General features: G+C 40.2%; 1 protein-coding gene across 3 annotated transcripts in view; it reads right to left on the bottom strand.

Moving 5' to 3' along the window:
- gosr1 (golgi SNAP receptor complex member 1) overlaps positions 1 to 21,155 on the bottom strand; it is a 98,221-nt gene that overhangs the window by 66,525 nt on the left and 10,541 nt on the right. For all 3 annotated transcript variants that reach the window (XM_043718400.2, XM_043718399.2, XM_043718401.2), the window contains exons 3-6: positions 14,817 to 14,904; positions 11,340 to 11,447; positions 1,447 to 1,538; positions 126 to 200 (exon numbers count right to left, since the gene is read on the bottom strand). In XM_043718400.2, the coding sequence (XP_043574335.1) occupies positions 126 to 200; positions 1,447 to 1,538; positions 11,340 to 11,447; positions 14,817 to 14,904 (363 nt within the window). The remainder of the gene's footprint in view (positions 1 to 125; positions 201 to 1,446; positions 1,539 to 11,339; positions 11,448 to 14,816; positions 14,905 to 21,155) is intronic.

The raw sequence follows: 21,155 nt of genomic DNA, 5'->3' as shown, positions 1-21,155 counted from the left end.
ATATTTTAGTTACAATTCTCCTCAGTGCTTTGCCTCACTTATTTCCGTCTTTTAATCTTCACCATATTCTTACAAATCAAATTGCATGAGTGCAGCAATGCACAAACACAACAAAATAAACTCACTTGCGAAGGTGCTCATGCTCTTTTAAGAACAGTTCTGTTCTTCTGTTGTTAACTCCTGATCCACTTTTGTAAGATCTGAAGGTAAAATATAAAGACTATATTGAAAGGTCATAGTAAAATGATTAAGTATTACTTTCCTTCCATGGACACAGACACCTGTCACAGTTCTTAATTCTTTATCAGCGAAGTTCAATTCTAATTTTCAACTATCCATTTTGACCTTGAGGCAAATTTGGTCATCTGGCATTTAAATGTACTTTAAGTAAATTACAAAAAAAAATTCACATGTAATATTTCATCTGGGCTTACTTCTTCAGGTTGTTGATGCTTGAAAACAATCAGTAATTTTATAATTAATACATTCACTTTAAAAGATGATACATGCCTGCAGTGTGGGTAATTACTTTTATTTTAGGAAATCGCATGTTAATTCCAAGTCTCAATCAAAACAGAAGATAAATTAAACAATGAAAATAAACAGGTGCGAATTATCAAATTTAATTAGCTCATGTACAATGCTTCCTGGAAGGATCTTTAGTACAGTTAGAAAATGTACAAAACATGAGCTTACCTGGCCAATAAACACTGCTAATGACTTACCATCATTGGATCCAAACTAGCCAATTATAGAACATTTGAACCACTAATGTTATGATTTGATAGTACATATGACATAGAAATAATGAAGAATCTTCATGCTTTAACTTGTGATGAAGCTGCTCCTTTAACAAGATTATGTAATCCTTAGCTTTTTATTCAGAGAGGTTGTAAAGGAGGTGAAGTGTTTTAGGGCCAAGTTGACATATACTGCCTCAGGAAGAAGGCTTTCAAGTTTGGAAAAAAAAACACGTGTACAACGAAAGGGGTATGGCCAGTTTTCCTAGCTCAACTTTTCTCTGGTTTAGTTTTTTTTTTAATAGCACGAGTATGAAAAACGTTGCTGGACCCACAGAAGCAGGTCCAGGCTGGTACTCTCTCTCAGACTTCTATCCTGTAAGAACTTGTGTTTGATTTTACCTTTTACGCCAAGGGGGTGTTTATGTGGATTGGTGCTTCATTAAGTTGGGATGATCTATTGGGTTTTCAGAGAGGTTAAGTTAATCTGTATTCTGTTTTCTGTTATTTGTGTTTTATTTAGTAATCGGGCAAATAAATTCTGTTGTTTAAGACTAAGTGGCTTGACCATCTGATTCTCTCCTGGAATATCCACTTTACACCTACTTAAAATAACTAGCAAAGTTAGAGTCGGGGCTACTTTCTTGAAATGTTTGAGGGGTCTGGCCTGGTCAATAACAAACTGTAACAAATAATAATCACTTACTCAATATCCTTCCGAACTGATCCCAACAAGTCTTCACGCTCTCGGATTGCAATAAAATTAGCTTTAGTTTTATTAAACTCGTGTGTATAATCCTGGGAAAAAGCAAATTAAAAAAACTATTAAACTGTTCGTAAATGTCTACCCACCTCATAACATTTCCTTGCCCCACACCACCTGGAAAAACACACAGCATTCTTTAAAACTGAAAATCTCTGTCACGAATATCAATTGTTGGGCATAACACTTAATGCTCTAAAACTTCATACTCTTTTTCCAGATGCTAAACAGCGTTCAAAATTGCAGGCAGGAAGAGTGCACGCATTGAAGCTTGAAGCACTCAGCGCAACACATCAGCTAAGTGTGGTAAGAGGGGGTGGTGTTCCAGAAGAAATGGGCCTCAAAAGGAAACTAAGTTGTTTACTAGATACGGATGAAGCAACATGTCTTTGATCGCACTTCTGCTGCCAAAATCTCAAATAGCACTGTTATTATAGTGTACTTTAATAATAAAATTATAAAACACAGCCTACTTAAAACACTTTTTAACATCTGACCTTGTTTTCCAAACTGACAGAAGAAACAACAGGGGGAAAAAAGAGTGGTAGCACAAAAATTCTTCATTTCTAGCTATAATTAGATTCATGCAATAACAAGGATAACAACTATTATTCTTTTTCCCTTACAAAAGCAGAACAGAGTGCAGCTGCTTGCTTTTGCAACAAATAACGTCATAGTCTAGCTAATATTATCAATTCACAACCAACCACTATTTATTTTCACAGACAGAACATTTAGACATTGAAAATGCATATTGTGCAGTATTGTCCCTCTGCACAAAATTGATTAAGTTATTTTGTGCAATACACTTCCAAGCATAAGACCTGGAGTAGGACAAAATGGATCCTTTGCAGCCATGTAAAAATTACAATGATGGTTCTCCAGAGTTAGGAATATCCAAAAGCAAGTCTACAATAAATATGGAAGGGGGGCACTAAATTAGAATCACCAAATGAGCTAAAAACTATCCTGAAACAAGGAGCGTAATGGAGTCAAAACGGTGTCTGCTCTGGCACATCTATCAGATGTACTTCTAAACAAAAATCTAAATCATGCACAATTTTAGAGGAACTCTGCAAAAAGAAAAGTTCTGTTTCATCTTGACTGAAAGAATTATGCCTTTTAAAAGCATTTGGCTACAATTCTTTAAAAATCAAATTTAATTTTAAGACATTTAGTACAAGACTTTTAACAAGTCATTGACCAATGGGAATAGTCTTTCACCATTTAATCTTCCAAACACTTTACTGTGTGGACATTCTGTAAGAGCTATCCTATTTCTAGGGTGACAGCTTTTAGTGCTTTGGTACAATTCTTTTTTCAGAAAAAAAAACAATCCCTGGCTCTGGTGATCCAGCAAATTTTAAATTTTTAACTCAAATAATAAGTAAAACATACCAAACCATATATTGTTCCTATGTCATCTATTATAGTAGACTGACCAACTACACATTTTTAAAACAAACTGATGGCATAACAATTTCATTTCTGGAGCGGCATAACAATTGCATTTCCAGTAAACAGAGTTATCCAGTCTGGTTTGAGCTTTATTTTCCATTTTAGGAATAGTATCCAACTTCTCACAAAGAATTATGAACAGACACAAACTGTGAAAGTGTCCAAGACATTGGGATTTCTTCCTGATATGAAATTTAAAAATGAACCGTGTTAATGTACATTTTGTGTTTAAATTTGAAAATTAAAACAGAAGTAGAGTTTTAAAAGACTGAAATAAGCCAGAATTACCATTCACTCTGCCAGTTACAAACAAATAGGTGTAGTATCTCAACATCAGCAACCACAAGACATTTGGATCTTGGGTCAAGACAAGTTTCAATTGGAATAATCACTGTGTGAAATGACTACCAGTCAAAGCCAATAATCAATGCATGTCTTTTACAGGAAGAGTTTCTACAAATTGACAATCAAGTGAGTTGCTCCCCTTTGAACTGCTTACAGTTGAAGTGCTGAACTGATTTTATGGAAAAGAACAATAATTGGATAGGACCAAGGTAAAAGACTCAGTCAGATAGCATAGAAATAGGTCCTTCAGCTCATCAGGTCTATCCCAATCAATAAACACCAAGCTATACTAATCTAATTTACCTGCACTCAGTCCATAGCCTACTATGCCTTGCCATTTTAAGTGCTTGCATGGATGCTTCTTAAATGTTGCAAGAGTACCTGCCTCCACCGTGCTCTCCGGCTGCGCGATCCATATCTCTACCATCGTCTGGATGAAAAAACATTTTCCTCAGATCCTCTCCAAGGCACTTACTCCTAACCTTAAACTCATGTCCTCTGATCTAAGATACTTCTGCTATGGAGAAAAAATTCTCAAAATCTATGCTGCCTCTGCTTCTCATAACTTTGCACACTTCAATCGCATCACCGCTCCTCCCCAACCCCACCCCTGCCTCAGATTCCTCTGCTTAAAAATGTGTTGCTGGAAACGCGCAGCAGATCAGGCAGCATCAAAGGAACAGGAGAATCGATGTTTCGGGCATAAACCCTTCTTCAGATTCCTCTGCTCCATGGAAAACAAATTCAGCCTGTCCAGTCTCACCTCATAACTGAGATTTTCCATCCCAAGCATCATCCTGGTGAATCTCCTCTGCACTTGTGCAATCACGTTCTTCCAATAGTGTGGTGACCAAAATTGCACACAGTATTCCATTTGTAATGTCTTACAAAGTTATAACTACTTCCTTGCTCCCATTTTCTACACCCTGGCTAAGGTAAACCTCCTGCATGCCTTCTTCACCACCCGGTCTACCTGTACCACAACTTCAGGAAATTTTGAACTTGTACACGATGGTACCTTTGTCCCTCCGTACTCCCTAGGGACCTGTCATTCATTGAGTGTTCAAATATGGGAAGAATATGACCAAAGTGCATCACCTCAGACCTATCAGGATTAAATTCCATCTGTCATTGCTCTGCCCAATATCAGACTGCAGCCTGAGACCATCCTCTTAACAACACCAATTTTCATACCATCTGCAAATTTACACATTATACTTTGTTATATACATTAATGACTTGGATGAGAATATACAAACAGCAAGAGCCCTACCATGAGCCCTGTGGTACACAGCTAGTCACAGGCTTCCAATCACAAAAACAACACCCCACCATGGCCCTTTGCCTCCTATTTGCCATCCAATTTTGGATCCAGTTTGCTAACATGTCTTAGATCCTATAAACTCTCACCTTTTGGACAAGCCTTCCATGTGGGACCCTGTCAAAGGCCTTACTGAAGTCCATACAAATCACATCAATTGCACTACCTCAACATATTTAGTCACCTTTTCAAAAATATCCAAGTAGATTTGTCAAACAGGATCTCCTTCCAACAAATCCATGCCAATTATCTCTGGTCAATCCCTACCTTTTCAACTGTTGATTAATCCTGTCCCTCAGAACTTTTTTCCAATAATTTCCCTACACGAATTCCAGACAAACTGGTCTGTAATTACCTAGCCTAACCCTGCAGTCATTTTAAACAAAGAAACCACATTTACTTTCCTCCAGAAATCTGGCACTTCACCTGTGGCCAGCAAAGTATTAAATATCTCAGCCAGGACCTCAGCAATCTTCTCCTTTATACTCACTAAAACATCTAATACCTCCTCCTTATTAATCTTAACATGCTCCAGGACTTGGCAATCTCCAGCTACAATGCATTTCTCCTTTGTGAATACAGATGAAGAACATTCATTTAATCCCTTACCCACATCCTCTGGCTCCATGCACAGATTGACCCTTTGGTCTTTATTAGGCCTTACTCTTTCCCTAGTAATCTTCTTGCTCTTAGTATACTTATGAAACGTATTGGTGCTTTCCTTAATCCTATCTACCAAAGATATTTTGTGGCGTCCCTTTGCCTCCTAATTTAATTTTTAAGCATCCACCACCATCCCCCCCCCACACTCCTAAAAACACAGAACATGTAAATTTAAAAGATCCAAAATAAAATTTAAAACTTAAGTACCAATCAATAAATCCTTTTACACGGTAAGAGTGAAGTCAATGTTCTTCCTCGGCAGATACTGTGTGAACATGAGCATATCTTGTCTTACATTGAATTAATGATATGATGAATGTGAATCTTTAGTTAAAAATTCATCGTAAGGAAGGAAAAAGTATCTTAAAACCCTAAACGAGTTCATAATGTTTATTACATACTGCAGTGGGAAAAGTGGATGGCATAACCATATTCAGTGCACCTAAATATCCTGTATTGTGAGCAAATGTTTCAAATTTTCGAACAGGCTACTTTTAGTTCAAAACACAATACAAATTATCAAGCAAATTGTTTTTAGAATTTCCTATTCCAATTTTTCTTCACTACTGACATTGCTAAGTTATAATTAATGGACAACTTTTGAAAGAAAAGCCTTTGAATTATTGTCTGAAGACAATGTAGGGGATCCAATGATTGCTTGCACAGGATTAGCAATCAGGATCCTTCCTAATCCTGGATGAATTATGCCTGAACTCTTAAAATGACTGAACAAATTAAGTCAAAAACAAAATGTGCGAGCTGACGAAGCACCACACATCAGCAAACAAACATTTTCCTGGTGGCCACACCAGATGTTGCTCATCTCAAGTTAATTCCCAAAAGGAGCTCGACATGAGGACAATTTTTTAAAATAAATCTATACTGTAGTCCTCCAATTAAAAGTAACGTTTCCCTTTAATACTGCAAAATATTTTAAAATTATGAAGGATATAGTTACAAAAGTATTGATCTGTTCAGCACCTCAAGCCAAACTAGTTAAAATATATTTAATCTGTTGACTCCAATTTTATCGTTCAGAACATGCAAAAGGATGTCTTCAATTTTGAAGTTAAAAGAAATATCAGATAGCTTCATTCATTTTTAACATGGGACACGAGGAAAAATTGAAAGGTGTAATGCTTTGTGGTAATGTCATTTTGTGAATTTTTTTTATTGAAATGGATAGCACGATGTTTTGTACCAAGGATAGGTCAATCCCTTTAACTGCTTTTTTTTAAAAAACTGGATTACTAGTATATTATCTCAAAAGTGCAAAATTGAAACGCAAGAAGTCACTTTCTTGGAGAGCCATTAGTTAGCAGTTTACTATTTTTTGCTGAGGTTGACATCTGTACACTCAATATATAACTGAGGACATTTGTCACTCAATTAAGTTCAGACTACTCTATTAAATCTTCATGTCATGCAATTTATCCTCATTTATAGCTAGCAATGAGCTAATCTTTTTTACCATAAATGCAATGTCAGCTGTCACTCAACAAACATACTCAGATTGAAATTAATGGCTTCCTCCATCGTTTCAAATTGCTGAAGTAATACATTTGGAATCTACACCACTAGCAAATGTATATTGCATTTATAATTTACCTCAAAATGCAAAAACTGGATCATGAAGTGAACTAATAAAAACTATTGGAATATTTCATGAAACAAACAAAAATTGTAAACATTCAAATAGAAGAAACAGAGGATCAACACAACATAGCTGAAAATGTGTTGCTGGAAAAGCGCAGCAGGTCAGGCAGCATCCAAGGAACAGGAGAATCGACGTTTCGGGCATAAGTCCTTCTTCAGGAATGAGGAAAGTGTGCCCAGCAGGCTAAGATAAAAGGTAGGGAGGAGGGACTTAGGGGAGGAGCGTTGGAAATGCGATAGGTGGAAGGAGGTCAAGGTGAGGGTGATAGGCCGGAGTGGGGTGGGGGCGGAGAGGTCAGGAAGAAGATTGCAGGTTAGGAAGGCGGTGCTGAGTTCGAGGGATTTGACTGAGACAAGGTGGCAGGAGGGGAAATGAGGAAACTGGAGAAATCTGAGTTCATCCCTTGTGGTTGGAGAGTTCCTTGGCGGATGATGAGGCGCACTTCCTCCAACCATGTTGCTATGGTCTGGCGATGGAGGAGTCCAAGGACCTGAATGTCCTTAGTGGAGGGGAGGGGGAGTTGAAGTGTTGAGCCACGGGGTGGTTGGGTTGGTTGGTGCGGGTGTCCCAGAGGTGTTCTCCGAACCGTTCCGCAAGTAGGCGGCCTGTCTCCCCAATATAGAGGAGGCCACATCGGGTGCCGCGGATGCAATAGATGATGTGTGTGGAGGTGCAGGTGAATTTGTGGCGGATATGGAAGTATCCCTTGGGGCCTTGGAGGGAAGTAAGGGGGGAGGTGTGGGCGCAAGTTTTGCATTTCTTGCGGTTGCAGGGGAAGGTGCCGGGAGTGGAGGTTGGGTTGGTGGGGGGTGTGGACCTGACGAGGGAGTCACGGAGGGAGTGGTCTTTTCGGAACGCTGATAGGGGAAGGGAGGGAAACATATCCCTGGTGGTGGGGTCCGTTTGGAAGTGCACTGACCTTTATACCACTGAGGCTAAACGCCAGCTCATGGACACCTCCTCCTACTGCCCCCTTGACCATGACCCCACCTCCCACCACCAAACCATCATCTCCCAGACCATCCATAACCACATCACCTCGGGGGATCTCCCATCCACCGCCTCCAACCTCATAGTCCCACAACCCCGCACCGCCCGTTTCTACCTCCTGCCCAAAATCCACAAACCTGACTGCCCCGGCCGACCCATTGTCTCAGCCTGCTCCTGCCCCACTGAACTCATCTCTGCATACCTCGACACGGTCCTGTCCCCCTGAGTCCAAGAACTCCCCACCTATGTTCGGGACACCACCCACGCCCTCCATCTCCTCCATGAATTTCGCTTCCCCGGTCCCCAACGCCTTATCTTCACCATGGGCATCCAGTCCCTGTACACCTCCATCCCCCATCACGAAGGACTCAAAGCCCTCCGCTTCTTCCTTTCCCGCCGTACCAACCAGTACCCTTCCACTGACACCCTCCTTCAATGACTGAACTGGTCCTCACCCTGAACAACTTTCTTTCATATCCCCCCACTTCCTCCAAACCAAAGGATTAGCCATGGGCACCCGCATGTGCCCCAGCTACGCCTGCCTCTTCGTAGGATATGTGGAACAGTCCATCTTCCGCAGCTACACTGGCACCACCCCCCACCTTTTCCTCCGCTACATCGATGACTGTATCGGCGCTGCCTCGTGCTCCCACGAGGGGGTTGAACAGTTCATCCACGTTACCAACACATTCCACCCTGACCTCAAATTCACCTGGACCGTCTCAGATTCCTCCCTCCCCTTCCTAGGCTTTTCCATTTCTATCTCGGACGACCGAATCAACACGGACATTTACTATCAACCGTCCGACTCCCACAGCTACCTAGACTACACCTCCTCCCACCCTGCCGCCTGTAAAAACACCATCCCATATTCACAATTCCTTCGTCTCCACCGCATCTGCTCCCAGGAGGACCAGTTCCAAATCCGTACAACCCAGATGGCCTCCTTCTTCAAGGACCGCAATTTCCCCCCAGACGTGGTCGACAATGCCCTCCACCGCATCTCTTCCACCTCCCACTCCTCCGCCCTTGAGCCCCGCCCCTCCAACCGCCACCAGGACAGAACCCCACTGGTCCTCACCTACCACCCCACCAATCTCCATGTACAGCGGATCGTCCGCCGTCATTTCCGCCACCTCCAAACAGACCCCACCACCAGGGATATGTTTCCCTCCCCTATCAGCGTTCCGAAAATACCACTCCTTCCTTGACTCCCTTGTCAGGTCCACACCCCCCACCAACCCAACCTCCACTCCCGGCACCTTCCCTTGCAACCGCAAGAAATGCAAAACTTGCACCCACACCTCCCCCCTTACTTCCCTCCAAGGCCCCAAGGGATACTTCCATATCCGCCACAAATTCACCTGCACCTCCATACACATCATCTATTGCATCCGCTGCACCCGACGTGGCCTCTTCTATATTGGGGAGACAGGCCGCCTACTTGCGGAGCGTTTCAGAGAACACCTCTGGGACACCCGGACCAACCAACCCAACCACCCCGTGGCTCAACACTTCAACTCCCCCACCCCTCCACCAAGGACATGTAGGTCCTTGGACTCCTCCATCGCCAGACCATAGCAACACGACGGTTGGAGGAAGAGCGCCTCATCTTCCGCCTAGGAACCCTCCAACCACAAGGGATGAACTCAGATTTCTCCAGTTTCCTCATTTCCCCTCCTGCCACCTTGTCTCAGTCAAATCCCTCGAACTCAGCACCGCCTTCCTAACCTGCAATCTTCTTCCTGATCTCTCCGCCCCCACCCCACTCCGGCCTATCACCCTCACCTTGACCTCCTTCCACCTATCGCATTTCCAACGCCCCTCTCCCAAGTCCCTCCTCCCTACCTTTTATCTTAGCCTGCTGGGCACACTTTCCTCATTCCTGAAGAAGGACTTATGCCCGAAACGTCGATTCTCCTGTTCCTTGGATGCTGCCTGACCTGCTGCGCTTTTCCAGCAACACATTTTTCAGCTCTGATCTCCAGCATCTGCAGTCCTCACTTTTTCCATCAACACAACATACACAAGCACTTTCAAACCAAACGGCACTAAAAGGTTAAAACAATGTAGAGGTGTGTTTAATATTTTCAATAGAATCAAAAAGGGCATGACATTTTTCACACTTCCAAATCAAAAAATGCCTTAAAAGCTACATGTCTACCTCCCTTTTTTTATAGGCTTTATATAATCAAATTACAAATTAAAAGTTTATTTGGCTTTGGCAGACATTTACAAGTGGATATGTTTCACTACTGGAACCATTCTAGCAGTCTCAAGTTCATTAATGTACATCTCTTCTCCTCTATAACCTAGGCAGCATTACCAATCTATAACATTTCTCCAGATTTACAAATCTCTCTTACTATTCACCCCAATTGCGTTGATTTTTAAAACCATCTTTGTGCTCAAAGAAATGTTAACTCACTTTACTGTTCATTTACTATGCTATTTGTGCCACCAGATCCCATGTTTTAGGTACAGAAGCATTCAATTTCCCAATAAAAGGGATCGTCTATTTTGTTATGTAACTCAAATTTACATCATTGCAACTGGAAATCAGGGCGGCACGGTTGCACAGTGGTTAGCAGAGACCCGGGTTCAATTACCACCTTAGACAACTGTCTGTGTGGAGTTTGCACATTCTCCCAGTTTCCTCCCACAATCCAAAAATGTGTAGGTTAGGTGAATTGGCCATGCTAAATTGCCCGTAGTGTTAGATGTAGGGGAATGGGTCTGGGTGGGTTGCTCTTCAGAGGGTCGGTGTGGACTTGTTGGGCCAAGGGCCTGTATCCACACTGTAAGTAATCTAATCATTTGAAACCAAACAGTGTTTTTCACTCTCTGAAAATTTTACCCCAAATTCTTATTCAACATGAAATGTAGGCCCAAATGTATCTGAGGCCTACATTTCAGATATATTTCCACTGGCAACCCTTGCAGATACTGATTTTACTTTGGAAGAGTGATGATGTGCCTTAGGTAAAACAATGACTGCAGATGCTGGAAACCAGATTCTATATTAGAGGTGCTGGAAAAGCACAGCAGTTCAGGCAGCATCCGAGGAGCAGTAAAATCGACGTTTCGGGCAAAAGCTCTTCATCAGGAATACAAGGATGATGATGTGCCTTGACAAAATGTTGACAGTGACTCTTTTAAGAAAAGATCTGATATGCATCTGATAGGCAAACTAGTAAATCATTCCAACATCAATCTGCTGGCAATATTGGATCGACTGCCAAAAGCTACTCAAGAGAAATATGTGGGTTAGGGAAGGACTATACCCATGTAATGATACCAGAAAAGAAAAGTAGATACGCACATTGCTGCTAAATGTTGAGCTGCTCCAACAATGAAGTACACAGTAACCCCAGACTACAAATTAATGAAGATTGTTTTTACCTGTAAAATGTCTCTATGCCGTTGTAGTGTGTGCATGAGTGCTGCATTCAATGATGTAACACCAGGGGATGAAGTATACTCTGCCATTTTGTCATTTACTCCCGTGAGCTGGAGATAAAAATGTTTAAAACATTAAGAAGTGTACATACAGCAATAATGCCAGTACTTACCATATACCTCTGACTCCTAAGCACTTTGGTTCAGAATTCCATTGCAATACATCTTTCCATTTCCCTCTCCTTCACAGTACCAATATTGGTATAAGCATTCTTCTTAAAAAATACAGGCAAGAAACTTGCCTCCAAGTTTTCTGATAAGAGATATCTGTTATTATAGAATATTCAAGGATGTCCATAGAGGGTACATTCATATTCTAGTTACACGCAGATTGAAAAAGACTGAGGAAAAGCTAGTCACCACTTAGTAGCGTACAGGAAGCTAAAATTAGGAAGCAATCACGTGAATTTAGTCTTAGGCTACTCAGTGATAGTTCCTTGTGGTCAGCTGATATTGGCAGTGATAGTCATTCTTTCCAAGGTCACTGCACAAACCAGGCAAAATAGCATTCACCACTTCAAAAAGCAAACACCATAACATGCAAGACAATTCAGCCTACTCCTAAATCAAATGCAACAACCATTTCAAGTTAATTCCAAATAAAGGAGGGTGACAGGACAAACAGATATCCAAATTACAAAGTCTCCTTAAAATTCAAAACATTATGGATACTGGAAAATCTGTAATAAAGAAAAAAAAGTGAACTTTCAGCCTGTCTAGCAACATCGAGGGGAAAGAATCAGAGAATTGACCTTCCAAATCCATTAAATGTTAGGTTATCTCCTTCAGTAACGCTTTAAAAGCCAGAACCACGGGTTCAAGTCCCACGCCAGAGCATTAGCACACTATAGTAGGCTGACACTTTAATTCATAAAGTTCTATTACACAGAAGAGGAACAAAACTGAAACTCATCTGCCTACCAGATGATATCTCATGACAGTGTCCAAAGAGTAGGGCATTTCTCAACAATGAAAACTGATTAACAGAATCATACAATCTTTACAGTGCAGATAGAAACCATACGGTGAATCTCTGCCAATCCTCCAAACAGCATCCCACCCAAACCTACTCTCCACCTTATTCCCATAGCCCGCATTAACCATGATAAATCCACCTGGCCTGCACATTCCGGGACACTATGGGCCATTACACCTAACCTGCACATCTTTGGACTGTGGGAAGATACCAGAGCACCCAGTGGAAATCCACACAGACACAGGGCAAATGTGCACACTCTACATAGTCACCCAATGCTGGAATTGAATCCAGGTCCCTGAGGCTGAGGCAGCAGTGCTAACCACTGTGCCACCCTAATTAACTGATCACTGATCTCATGGTTTGTATGATATTGTTAAATACAAATAATTGTTAACATAAAAGCAGTTTTTTTTCCCTGAGATGAGAGATAAGATGCTATATAAATTCAAATGTTTTTTCTGTAATTCTTGCTCACATTTGAAAAAGATTATTGATTTTTCTTTCCAACGGTGAAATCGCAGTCTCAGACAGCCTCAGGTGATCCTTTAGAACGGAGATGGAGGGGGAATTTCTTCAGCCAGAGAAAGGGTGAATCTAAGGAACTCATTGCCATAGAAGGCTGTGGAGGACAAATCACTGAGTGCGGTTAAGACAGAGATAGTTCTTGTTCAGTGAGGGGATCAAGGGTTTCGGGTGACAATAGGAAAATGCAGCTGAGAAACATAGCCAAGATCAAATGGTGGAGTAGAATCAATGGGCCGAATAGCCTAATTCTATTCTCATGTCTTATGGTATCAGCTCAATACCAAAATAAAACCAACCAGATAATCAATAAAATGGCATTTTTCATCCTGTTATAATGACGCATGGTGTCAATTAAGGACAAAGCATATTAGATGATGAATTGGAATTGGCAAGGCAGAAAAGCATTCAACAAAAAAATGTGCACAGCTATGCATCTTCAGAAATCTTCAAACAAAAAAAAATTCTGTTTGCTTTTGGTCACTCACAAAACTCATTTTAACACTTGGACAATGTTGACCTTGTTTTAGAAAATGTTATGCAGGTTAAAATTAACTGGATTTTGTTGTAAGTTACTGAACTAGAAATTCGATAGCTGAAAGAGCACTACCCTAAACATATGGTACTTATTTTACATAACACTAATTATTGTTTATTGATTACTTCTCCAAAGTGCAGAGAATGGAGAAGAGTTGTATTATCTTAACATTGCATGAGTGTGTATTTAAAACCACCTCACATCAATAACAGCAGTGCTCACAAGGTGTGGATGACAGAAAAACAATCTAATCATGCCCAAATTTGCAAGACATAATGGTGACAATACCTGCAGTCCAAAAAAAAGATTCAAGTGCTTCATGTAAACGGCAAAAGACAACGTTTGGTTTAACATATATGCAATGTTAACAAGGCAAATCATTGATGTTATCACTGCTGGGTTTAGATCTCGAATGTTTTAATACTAAAGAGGCCCAAGAAAAAAAAACAAGCTGCAGTTTTGTAACTGCATCTTACGATTTCTATTATCACATGCCATTTTACAACAACACTAGTAGCAATGAGTTTTCAGATATTACATTTTCAGAATTATTTTTGCAATAACTTTCTGGGCAGTTCAACCACTGAAGTTCAACCATTTGTGTGACGTACTGCTAGTTTTCATTTTTGATCTGAAATTTCACTGTACTGCAGTAGTAAATCAAGATCACATAGCCCAACTATTTCACAAAATCTGTCAGGAATTTATTATTTATGTATCTGCCAGCAAACAGTAATGAGGCCTAAAGCTTCAGGTGAATGAGGAAAAGTGGGCTAAGAGCACTCCCAATGTTGTGAAAGAAATAACTTCTAATTGTTTAGCATCCTGAAATATAATAAAATGTCATAAAGTGCTTGAAGAGGAAGCAATCAGAAAACTCAGAACAACATTAAACAGGAATGGCTGAGCAAAATGCAACACAGGTTTCTGAGGAGACTTCCCAAAAGCTGGAGAAATTAAGTAAGCAGAGTAGTTTAGGAAAATCGTTTCACAGTGTGTTGGTGGGATGCAGTTGGGATTCAAGTGGGATGAAAAAAGACCCAGACAGAATAGTCAAGGCTCATAGATTTGATCTGCGATTGAGATGTATGAGGAGAGAGGGATGGTGCATTGTATTTTGCAAAGACTGGTAGAAACTTTTTTTTTAAAATCCAACAATCCCCAAGCTTGAGAAGAATGATAATTGTGACCACTGTTTTTGTGGGGGGAGGGGTTAGTGAACATTGACAGGAGAGAAAGATAAAAGATTTAAAAGAAAAATCAAATACAGGCACAGAGTTCCAGTTGGGATAGTTTGTGAGGGGTGAAGCAGTACAAGTAATACTCTTGACTCTTAACAAGGTTTCAAAATAGCAATATTTAACTGAAGGGTTAAACTCACCTTAGCTAGCAGCTGTTCTATTTCCACAGCCATTGTTTCAAACATCCTGTCTTGGCTCGATCCATTTAGAAGAGGTGTTGTATCAGAACTAGAAAAGTGGAAAAAGAAACAAAAACTAGCACAAAAATACAAGAAAAATGTCGGACTAATATAATTTGCTACGCAGTGTAATTAAAATAATAGCTTTGTTAATCTATCCAAGAATATAACAGAAACAAAAATTGATGCAGAAAACAAAGTGCCCAAAATAAGTGGAATTTTCAATCAATACATCATTTATTACTGTTGAAGACATTCTGCATGAAGCATTTAATTTAATTTACATGAATGAAATCAATTCACAAAGATAAAAAAGTGTTCACTTGATCAAGGTGGTTAAGCACACATTTAAACTAGACTTTTTGAAAATCAGCTGTACATTTCCTTTTTTTATGTTTAATATGAGAAATTCTGACTGAAGAAAAATGAGACTTTTTAATGCCAATTAAAATAAATGGAAGCAGTTAAAAATGGATGTACCTTTCAAATAAAAATCTCTTCAATTTCAAAAATACTTAAGCAACACAGACTTACTCTTTACAGTGATTAATTACTTCCCCTAGAAGTAATTAATCACTGCTCAACTTCTATCAGTACCTTCATGTAGTGGCTGAACTGCTTGTAAAACAGCTTGATGTTTTGTCAGTTAGGCTTGGAGCAAGCTTAATTCCAATAATATCTTACCCAAAAATGATAGGCAAAAGAACTAAAAACTAAATCACAACTTCCTTAAATGGTGGTCATGAACTGAAATGTTGGGGTCATTAGCTCTGAGGCAGTAATGATCACTGTGGAACTTTGACAGACATACCTCCACCCTAACAGGACCACTTGCTCTCAACTCTTACTGACAGAGTCGTAACAATTTCCAAGCATTGAAAAGGAGTCACAGTGTGAAAATAACGTGGGGACTACTTACTACATGCCCAATGTAATAAAGGCAAGTTAATGTAAACACAACATGCATTCACACATGCAACAACATTACCATCACCAGATTCCTGCAAAATGAACATCCAATGATGAGAGAGCAAATTTCATTAGGAACAAAAAAAAAATGCAATGGTGACACAACAATTCAGAGGCTGGATTGCTTCTTGACTGGCAAAAGTCCCTCTATCATAGGCAAAAACACAATTCAAACTTTCCTAAATGAATGCAAGTAGAACAACCAAAAAAGACTGACACCATTTTGGATAAAGCTGCCTTCTGACACCTTATCCACTAGCTTAAACAACCACTCCCTCCACCACAGTGAATGCAGTATGTAATATCTACAGAACTGAATGAGCAGCTCACAAAGGCATTACTGGCAACATCTCACAAACCCATATACTCCACTACACAGAAGGACCAAGTGTGTGGGAACAGCATTGTTTCAAAAAGTTCACCACAACTCATTCACCATCCTGACGTTGACAGACCATTCCTAAATTATTAGTATCAAAATCCTGGAACATCCCAATAGTGTTATGATAGTATCTTACCACGTGTAGTGCAAACCTTCTGAAAGATAAATTTACCACCACAAACAGCTTGGAAAAGGCAATTCTCTCAGAATTGAGGATGACTTGCTTCCATTCTTGAGGGACTGGGGGGTTCTGCAGTATCTGAATACTCCAATCCTGGAGTCACAGAGTGCTACAGGTGGGGCAGGTGGTGTTAAAGTCGGACATTCTGATCCTGGGTGCTCCTTCTGCTGCATGGCCTTGGCCTCCCACATGCTCCGCTCAGTGATGTTTGAGGTGGTTATCGACTTTACAGATACTCCTTCTCCAGAAGGAGCGTTCTAGGGCAAGCTATTCCCACATGTCAGTGGAGATGTTACATTTGCTTAGGAATCTTTCGGGGTGCCCTTGTAGCATTTCCTCTATTCTCTTCGTGCTTGCTTACCATTGTGCAGCTTGGAGCAGAGCACTTGTTTAGAGAGAGTTGAGGGATTGCGCATGCAGACAATGTGGCCTGTTCATTGCAGCTGGTCATGCCTGATCAATATCTCAATACTGGGGATACTGGCCAAGGAGAGGGTGCTAACACTGGCACATCTATCCTGGCTGAAGGTCTACAGGCTTCTGCAAAGGCAGCGCTGGCAATACCTCTTTTGGGATTTCAGTATCTAGTTCACACAAGGTCCAGAATTCAGATGCATACAGGAGGCTAGGGAATCATAGGAAATCTCTGTAAACTATGAGTTTGATGTTGGGTTTGAGGTCTTGGACTTAAAACACTGTTAATCAGACACTCAAACTCAAAACTGGCATATTGGAGTCCATGGTGCATTTTATTGTCAATTTCTGCTCATACCAAGAGAAGGCTTGAAGTATCGATCAAAAGGCTTGCTGTGAATTTTGGCCATCACGAGGACAGAGTTGTGGGGCAGGAGCAGGCTAGTAGAGAAACTCTGTTTTCCAAAACGCTTAGCCTGAAGTCCCTTCTCTCAAATGTCATGGTGAATGCATTGTCAATGGCTTGTAGCTCAAGTTCCAAGTAGGTGTGCGCACACAGGCGCCATCTGCATGTTGCAGTTTGATGACAGAAGTTGGGGTAGCCATGGTTCTGCCCTGCAGGTGAAGGGTGAACAGTTTCCCACTTAATTCGTGCATGTTAGCTCCATTACAGCAGGGTGAACCAGTGAACCTTCGTTATAATTATATCCTCTCTCAGGTAAGGAGATCAAAACTGTGCACAGCACTCTGACAACAAAACTTCCTTACTTTTATTCCAGAACCCTCTTGCAATAAAAAAAACTTACCATACAGTAAATTCTTAATTCTAGATAACCGGGACTTCACTAAATTATCAATTGAAAGGGAATAATGGATCTGATGCTTCATTAAAGCTAGTTCAAGACTGACCTTGAAGCTGCTCTTCAGTCCCTGGGAGAAATCCCAGATTCAAAATGAGAGCCATTGGTTCGTGTCATTCATTTTCAAGTGAGCATTCGTCGCATCGCAGCAGCAAGTGGAGTTCTTCCAGCTGCCATATTATTTCTCATAAAACCAGCTCACCAATATATTTCATGTGTGCTGAATACCAGGGAGATTACTGTGCTTTCCTACCTAAATGATTGTAGCACGTATGTGCATGCTAACTTTATTCATATGGACTCGCAAATCACTTTTGCATACTAACAATTACTGACACCCTGAATTTTAAAAATTCTGCTTTTCTATTCTAGAAAATGATGAACAAACTGACCAATTTCATAATGTTGCAATCAGAAATTAATTTTGTCGTGTAGGTACGGATGTTTTGATGTCAAAGGCTGTGACAATTTGCACACCATAAAGTCCCATTATCATCAAATGACAAAACAAAAGTGACCACTTGGTCAGTTTTGATAATAAGACTTTAACATAAGGATGTCGGCCACACACCAGGAAAATACATTGCTCATATCTAAATGACACTACAGATTGCTTTTCTGTCCTCTAGAACAGGTGATGAGACATTAATTTAACATCTTAAATCTGGGAGACAAACCTCTTCATTTACATGAAAATTGAAGGTGATATGGATAGGGAGGAAGATTGTCAAAGGATAGAGCAGTATGTAGATAAGTTGGAAAGTTGGGCAGAGAAATGGCCGATGATGTTTAAAAGGTATAAGGTGTGGTTAAATGCCAGAGGAAAGTATACAGTAAATGGCAGGACCCTTGCGAATACTAAGACAGAAGGGATCTTGAGGTGCAAATCCATAATTCCCTGAAAGTGGCAACAGAAGTGTACAAGGTGGTAAAGAAGGTGATAAGCATTCTTGCCTTCATTGGTTGGGACACAGAGTATAAAAGTTGCAGTCTGGAAAAACTTGTACTGTTTTTGCTAGAACATCGGAGGCTGAGGAGTAACCTGGTATAAGTATATAAAATGAGAAGCATGGATAGGTTGGACAGTCAGAGTCTTTTCCCCCCCAGAGTGGAAATAGCAAAATAGACTTAAGGTGAAAAGGGGAAGTTTAAGGGAGATGTGCAAGACAAGTTTTTATTTTTAAGACAAGAGGTGCTTGCAACATGCTGCCATGGGAGGTGGGACAAGCAGGCATGGTGGGCTGAAGGGCCTGTTCCTGTGCTGCATGGTTTTACGTACAGACATTGCTGGGTGAAACTCTCACTTAAAATCAAATTGACAATATTACTTCTGAAACTTTAACAGCACAGTTGATGGTTCCACAGCATTGGAATTAAATTGTAAAGTTGAAACTTTATTGCTGGAACAGCACAGCAGGTCAGGCAGCATCCAGGGAACAGGAGATTCGACGTTTCGGGCACAGGCCTGAAGAAGGGCCTGTGCCCGAAACGTCGAATCTCCTGTTCCCTGGATGCTGCCTGACCTGCTGTGCTGTTCCAGCAATAAAGTTTCAACTTTGATCTCCAGCATCTGCAGACCTCACTTTCTCCTCCAATTAAATTGTAAAGCTGAGCTGCCTTTCAGACAAGATAGATTTGAGGACAGCAGAATAAAATTGGATGGTCAAGGGAATGGAAAAGCTACTGTGCTTGTTCAGATAATGCAAAAGTATGGTCCCCGATTTTACAGCTAATGAAGAAACACAGATTTTCAAGCACTGGAGTTAAAAAGCTATATGCATCCCAACATGTTTACAAAAAAAAGAGATTTTATTACTAAAATTGTAAAAGGCTGTACTTTAAAAAACTTGTAAAGTATCAACCTTCATTGTTAACTTCTAAACAATGATCACTTTACTTAGATTTGGCCCTGAAATAAGAAATTACAACATTATTACATTGAACATGGCTTAAAACTGAAAATGCTAATCACTATGCCACCTAAAGCTGTTTTAACAGTGAAAACAGATTGTATTGTGACACCTTTTTGGCCAAAAGATTGAATTATGTAGCCTTTCAGAATTAACTTTGAAATGGATTATTGCAAATCAACAATTTTAAAATACAAAAATTGTAAAACATAAATAAATCGCTGAGTAAATACATTGACAAGGACAGTACCAAGCTACACAGATCAGGAAGACTCCTGGTTTGAGTTGAAGAGGTACTATATCTGGCCTCCAAAATGGGAATCAATGGGTCACCCAACAAAAAATGTGGGTAAGGATGCGATTACCCTCTGAAGGGTTCTGCAAGGTCTTGTATTACAACACCTTAGCTCTCCTTTGGGAGACAAGAGCAGGGGAAAGAGGAAAAAAAACCTGCACGTTAAAGAAAATTCTATGGCTCCCATTTTGCCATGTAATGTTTTACTGAAAATCAGGACACATTACAAGTTGTCAGCCAATTCATCAATCTTCAACAAAAATTCATCCCATTTCTAACTCTATTCTCCCTTCGCATAAAATTGGGCTTATGTTGTTTCACACTATACCGTTAGAGGCTAATCTTCCTGGAGATGATGCTCACTCCCTCAAATTCTCTTGCTAAACATTTTCAAATTATCTGATTCAATCTGTGCTATACAATCAGAATTAAAATGATTACTAAAGAAAGTGAATATGGTACATTTAGGGAACACCAACTCTGCGGAATGACAAGCTATCACTGGGGGAAAGAGCTTGGACATTCTATGGCACAGAAATTACTCAGCCAGTGTAAACTTCCTTACATTTGATTACTTTCAAAGTTCACTGATCAGTACTATGAACTAAAGTGCACTGCAACAATTTATCAGCCATCCTAATTATAAATGGGCTGACTGAACAAACAGTATGCACTGCTAAAAAATCTACACAAGTGTCACTTTAACTGTCAAATGCATTAATGATAAATTCTGAGAGCAGCATCACATTCCCCAATTTCACAACACAATCCCTAATGTAAAACCCTCAACTAGTTTCATTTACATTACAGAAAGGATACCTCAAAGTGATAGAAAATATTTTATACAATAGGTACTGGATACCAGGACATTGCATATATTCTAATGATAGAAGCATTAATGAGAGTAGATAATGGACATAGTGAATCAAAAGGTGCAGTACTCTTTTATTTGGTTCAATCTGAGCTTTAGGATCACTGATCATTAGATCCTGAAGTTAATAAATCAAAGGTAGTCTTTCTCCCAATAAAAATTATTCTTGCTCAAGATGCAGAGACATAAATCGATCAGCTCAAGTGTTGAAAGCAGCAACTACAAAGGCAGCACTGAGCTGTTTAAAAGTAAAACACTACATGCTTTCCAGATAGATTACATTAACAAATCTACCTATAACTAATGGTTAACTGAATAACAAAGGTTAGAAAGGACCCAGATTCAATCCATTGACTACAGTGAGTCAAGTAGGAGTGTGGTAAGGTCACTACAATTGGCTTACTTCTCAATGCTAGAA

The sequence above is a fragment of the Chiloscyllium plagiosum genome, unplaced genomic scaffold (assembly GCF_037043375.1).
Source record: "Chiloscyllium plagiosum isolate Xiang-an unplaced genomic scaffold, Cpla_swu_hap1 HiC_scaffold_31, whole genome shotgun sequence".
In the NCBI taxonomy this organism is placed as follows: domain Eukaryota; kingdom Metazoa; phylum Chordata; class Chondrichthyes; order Orectolobiformes; family Hemiscylliidae; genus Chiloscyllium; species Chiloscyllium plagiosum.
Note: the sequence above shows the minus strand (reverse complement) of the source record. Positions and strands in the feature narration are given on the sequence as shown.